Here is a 6,000-nt window from a genome sequence, read left to right as displayed (position 1 = left end):
AGAAGTGTGGTGTTCAAACAAACTGATTGTTCTTCCATCTCCAACCAAAATCCCCTGGCCCTTGGCCTCTTAAAAAGGATCTAACTTATATATCCGATATATCACAAGATATACATTTCCACACTCAAGGAGATATTTTATGTTTGGCAATAGCGATGAACCTGGCTAAGTTTGCCCAGGCTATGAACAAATGTTTAACCTTATATTTTCTATTTAACAATATAATAAATAAAAAAAATAAAAAAAAACACCCCTTAACATAGCAGAGCTAAGCCCCGATGTTCTTTGTTGTACTTTCATTTTAACTCTTGAAATCAGGGTGTCTTTCAAGTGGGCCCAAACTAGGGCTGGCTTAAAGCCGCAATGCTACTTTAGGGCTGTTGATTCTCGGACCATGGGGTAAGTCAGTCAAAGCAACACCTTTCAATCTCTTCACCACCGGTGAGTTTACTCTGACTGGGGGTTGCAATCCCACCGAAAGAAAGGGCAGTTTCTGATTTCGAGACTTTAATTGGTTGAAGACTTGACCAATGCATGCAGTTCAGGGGAGTAATCTTTAGCTACAACTCTTTTTTGTTTTATGGAACCTACAAAAAGGTGGCCCAAAACCACAACTACCAAAAGGGTTTTGAGTCATTTTAGTTATTATTGGGTTTAAATTTCCTTTATGGTCCACATAATTCCCTTTTTATCCAATAGTTAAAATCTAATTTGAATGAAAAATAAATTAAAAGAAATAAAAAATACACAAGAAGGCAACCAAGTGGAAAACCTTTGACTAAAGAAACAATCATCAAAGAAGATAGAACAAAATTGGGGTGGGGAGAAGGGAGAGGAAAAAGAGGAAGATTTCAGGAATAGGCCATATGCTAATTTCTAGCCGTGTTAGGAGTCACAACAAACCTAGCAATTTGTAAAAATTTTATTCCTAATCTTCTCAAGTGAACGCGATGAGGATGACCACTTTCTATTATTTCGTTCCCATCAGATATGATGGATGACTATATTAAAGATCAGCTTGCTCAAGGAGTCGTAAGAAGACTTGCCATTAAATGATTTTTTAAATCCATTTCCATTCTCTATCAAAAGAAAGGATAACTCTGTAAAGACTAACATTTGCTAAAAATACCTTTCCAATTCGAACAAGAAAAGAAAAGATGGAAAAGAAATATAAAACAACTCATCAAGAAATGCCTCTCTAGAGTTGCATATTGAATGTTTTATAATAGACTAACCCAAGTGAAATGCAGCGCCTGAACTAGGCCCTAATTTTAATTGGGCCAAGTAATACCTAAGCCCACCCAAAATCCTGATAGGATGTCGAACAAGTATCTAGGCCTATCCTGACCCATCAAAGATCTGGGTTAGGTGGGCCCCAAGAATTCAGTTGAGGCCCTTTGAGATTATAATGGTCCAGGCCAATTTTGTCATAAACTGTGTATGGGCCCAATATGCTTAGAATTTTTCTTTGAGTTCTATTGACTGGTGTCAATCAATCTTGCACCATTAGATGAAGCATCATCCATGTGTCGAGCTCTCAAGCCCGTACTACAATGCACCGTCAGATCGGTGCACTGCAGAGGGTTTTTAATCCATAGTCGGAACAACAAACATTGAGTTGGTTGAGAGAGAGAGGTATTTCCATCCAAAAAGGATAAATTAATGGAAAGTATCCAAAAATATTTAAGGCCCTGATTTTACCAACAAAATTGAGTTGATTGAAAGAGAGAAGGTTTTCTTATTTCTTTATGTACATATCTAGCTAGCTAATTTCCTTTATTGATATTTAGTTATGGTGGGGGGCGAGAGATAAATTGGAATTCAAATAAAGACTAAGAGAAATTATAGTAGATGGCTCATTTATAAGTTTACATTAAAATGCTTTATTTCCACTTTAAAATTTTTTTGTTTACTTGTTTATAGTAATAAAAAAGACTTTTTTCCTTCCTGAATTGGTGTTGAAATTTGACTAAAGAGTTAGCTAACATGCATGATAATGTCATCCACATATATCAAAATTACTAACAGTGTTGATATTTAATCAATTTTTTGCATCCTCGTAAGAAGTTGCGAATATAATTATAAACTTAATTTCAATAGTACCTAAAATTGGAAATGGAACTTTTCGGAAAATGAATGATCCAACCAATATATTTGGAAGCCACATATATGGGGGTTTTCTTAAGAAATGGCATTGCATGGAGAGAGAGAGAGAGATGCCTCGCGTATATGTTAATTACGTAGGGTCATTGACAAGCTTGGAGAAGCTCATCAAGATGGATTACTTTTGCTAGATCGTTCCATCATTCATTGTCTACTATTTTATCTAATACACATTTAGTAAACTAGCACATTAACAACAAGAAAGAGAATAAACTTGGTACAATAGGGGCTAGAATTAATTATCAAACTCACTAGCGCAAGAGTCTAATCATAAGGTCATATCATTGTGGTTGAAGAGATTCTCTCTTCTTCATCCTAGACAACGAAAAATTTTCTCCATGATTTTATGTTATATAAATACCATAAGAGAATGATTTGTGCACTAAAATATTTCATATTTTTTTGATGAAACTAAAAAAAAAAAAAAAAAAACTGCAAACTCAAATCTTAGTCACTTTCTAAATAAGGCACACTTGTACTTTTTTATTTTTTGGGTTAAAGAGCGCCACCTGTTTGTGTCCAAGGTGTGGACACTGTGCCTAGACACAACTGGGATTGAAATGACGCCCAGCCCCGCCATGGTGCCTATAATTTCCGCCTTGGAATTGGGGTTGGGCGGTCATTCCACACCCAACTGTGTCTAGTCGCAGTGTCCATGCCTAGGATACGACCGATTAGTGTTCTTTATCCCTTTTTTCTTTTGGAGCGAAATACAACAAACACTTTATTAAAAGAGATCCAAGAAGGAGAAACTCCTCTTAAGGTGGTGGATGTACCCACTACACATGTGAAAAACCTAATACAGATCATTTGAAACAGCTCTACAAGGCCCAATCTAAAGAAGAACTAAAATCATTACAAGCTTGAATCAAAGCCAGAAAAAGGCACACTTTTACATTTATATGTATAGATACATCAACTAGCCTTGGTGAGAAAAGAAACAAAAAAAACATAATGAGACAAAAATCATGACGATGGAATGGTTAATTTATGTCTATCTCTCTCCCATTCATATTTTTTTCAATTTTTTTCTTTTGTTTTCTTGACATCCAAAGATAGCCAGTGTGAAGGAGAAGTTCTGTCATGTAGTGGAAGACTGGAAACATTATATCTATGAAAACAAGATTGACTGTTGAAATTGCAATAGCAGCAACCAAGAATCCCATTGAAAAGTGAAGAGTTGAAGTTCTCCCATTTGTAACAAGTAAGAGAGCTTGTATATATGCAAAAACTGTGTAAAAGGTAGAGTAAAAGAGAGAACTACCTCCAATAAGGTATTTGAGAGGCAAGAAGAAATGAAAATCTTCACTATGAAATCTAGAGAGGTAGGCAGAGAAGGAGGAACCAAGTGTGACAACAGAGAAGAACAGAGCAACTGTAGAATAAGCATAGAACCATGGAAGGTCTCTTGTTTTACTTGTGAAAACAGGGATACCTGAATATTGGTCATAACCACCTGGTACTGCAAATGCTGCACTAAAGTTCACTGTTGCAATTAGGGTTGAGACAACCATGAAGGTATTTGTTGTCTTCTTAGCCCATTCCACACTTTTTGATAACAAAATTTGATGAGTATCATTGAATATTTCATCTGCTGTTTTACCTTCTGAATTTCGAAGATGATATGTATGAACTTGAGAGACATCCTTCACTTGCTACAAACAAAAATATTTAAGGATTAAAAGCATGTTCAAGAAATCATCCATAAGGGAGAAAGTCCGCCACCCGGTGGCGCCAAACACATTGGCTTTGCACCTTGAAACAGAGATGCGCAAAATGACTGGTGCAACCCTGGTTATTTCTGGGGTTTTAGGGGGGTGTGGTAGTCATTTTGCGTGCCCTTGTGTCAGGGTGCAGGGGCAGCATTCTCTTTCCCCATCCATAATTAAGGAGTGAGAATTGTGCTACATAATTTAGTATGTACATTTATCTTTATTGTAAGGGGTTATTTTATTTGGTTTTGTTTAGAGTCTCTAGTACTAACTTAGCGCTGCAACAGGGCCGGGCCAGGCTTTTTAAAACTCCAGTCCAACTCTAGACCCCCTTAGCTTAGCCCAGGCCCGCCCTGATCCTGACTCACGGTTTAAAAAACACCCCAACCCAGGCCCAACCCTGCCAGGCTCAACTCAATCTAGGCCTGCCCTGATTGGCTCTAATTTATAGTTAGAATTATCCTTATCTCGAGTCAATTCACCCAACTATGAAAGGAAAAAAAGATACACAAATCCATTTGCCTCATGTCAAACAAACTCAACACATGTTTAAGCTCATTTTATTCACAAGTCCATTTGTTTCATGCCATTCAAGGCCCTGTTGGGCTGGACTGGACTCAGCTCGAGGCCTCAACATGGTCCAACCCTGGTCTCGGACCTGAAAAAAATAATCCTAACCCGCCCTCAGGGTTGAAAAATCCAGCCCAAACCCTGTTCAGGCTCAAGATAGGCCAGATCGGTCCGGCCTCACAAGCCAAACTTATACCCGTGGTACTAAGCATACTATTTTAATTATCAGTTAATTCTTGTAGTTGGGGAAGAAATAGTACCTTGAACCAATGGATCTCCCTTGTCATCTCATATGCTGTTACATAAAAATTCTTTTCATGATGCTTAGCTACAAGATGCAAAGGTGTGTTCCCCTCATTGTCAACTTCTGCAACCATCTTATTTAAACACAATCTCTTTGATTTTAAAAGTTTAAAAACTCCTGCTTGACGATACTTAACTGCTAAATGGAGTATGTTCTTCCCATTCTTATCTAGAAATTCGATAGCCCAAGGACATTCTTCAAGGATCACACCCACAATCTCAACAATTCCATGCTTTGCAGAGAGCATAAGTGTATCATTGATTGTATTTGCAGTTTGTGAAAAACTCAGTTGTTCCCTCAGAGGGCCTGATGTGCTTGTTGAATCTTCTTCATCACTTATGTAAGAATTCCATTTCAAGTCCTCTGACTCTTTCTTTACCAATAGTTTTACCAGTTCTAGTACCAGTTGATGCTTATGCTTTGTATCATCAATTTCTCTAAGAAATGTAAACCCTACCCAAAAAAAAAAAAAAGTATTTATATAAGCCATTTGCAAAATAAAATTCCTCTCTTAATAATGTTTAATCTCCTAAAAGCTACTACTAATACTAAGAAAATAAAAAAAGGCAAACCTTGTGAAATCATCTTTGGCGATGCTCAAACATATTACTACGTGGATCAACAATTTTCATTTTCATTCAAATAAGAATAACTAGAGGGGGGACCTTGGCACAACAGTAAGGTTACTCTATTACGATCTAGTGGTTGTGGGTTCGAATCGAAAAATAACCTCTCCACAAATGGCAATTAACCCGCTTTGAGGGAGCACACCCATCGCCAGTCCTCTCCTCCCCATTTGAAATGACTCATATGGACAAAGGAGAGAGATACAGAGGGGGCGGGGACATTGAGGGAGGGTGTACTCCCCCACAGAAAACACTCCGCCATCAATTATATAATCCCATGAATTGGATTTTATACTTTCTATTATAATAAGGGAAAACGAAGCGCATGACACCAGGGTGTAGATTCTTGGGTAAACCCTTTGACATCCCACCCATGGATCCCACACTCCCCCTCCATAAATACACATCCCTATTGGACGATTCGTTACCCTCCCCTTCAATTGGTATAAAATAGCACTCTGGTATCATATGACACCCTAGGAAATTATCTCTTCCGAGCAAAGTCTTTGGGCAGGGGTAGGGTGGTCTTTGCGCCCCCTTGTTAGAGGCACTGAGGAACTAGGTCGGGCAGGAGCTGGAGGGGATAAACCCTCTCTTTATAATGATACAGATGGATTCCAAATAA

At 37.9% G+C, this 6,000-nt stretch overlaps 1 protein-coding gene across 1 annotated transcript; it reads right to left on the bottom strand.

Annotated features, from left to right (window-relative positions):
- Nucleotides 1–2,303: 2,303 nt before the first annotated feature.
- Nucleotides 2,304–5,334, bottom strand: LOC122645272 (protein ACCELERATED CELL DEATH 6-like). Its single transcript, XM_043838596.1, has 4 exons — nt 5,322–5,334; nt 4,706–5,202; nt 3,428–3,818; nt 2,304–2,326 (listed from the first exon to the last, which is right to left on the bottom strand). Exons 1-4 carry the CDS (start codon nt 5,332–5,334, stop codon nt 2,304–2,306), a joined length of 924 nt encoding a protein of 307 aa, XP_043694531.1.
- Nucleotides 5,335–6,000: the final 666 nt, after the last annotated feature.

Source organism: Telopea speciosissima, chromosome 11, assembly GCF_018873765.1.
Source record: "Telopea speciosissima isolate NSW1024214 ecotype Mountain lineage chromosome 11, Tspe_v1, whole genome shotgun sequence".
NCBI classification, from domain to species: Eukaryota; Viridiplantae; Streptophyta; class Magnoliopsida; order Proteales; family Proteaceae; genus Telopea; species Telopea speciosissima.
The sequence above is the reverse complement of the archived record's forward strand: the minus strand, read 5'-3'. Positions and strand labels throughout refer to the sequence as shown.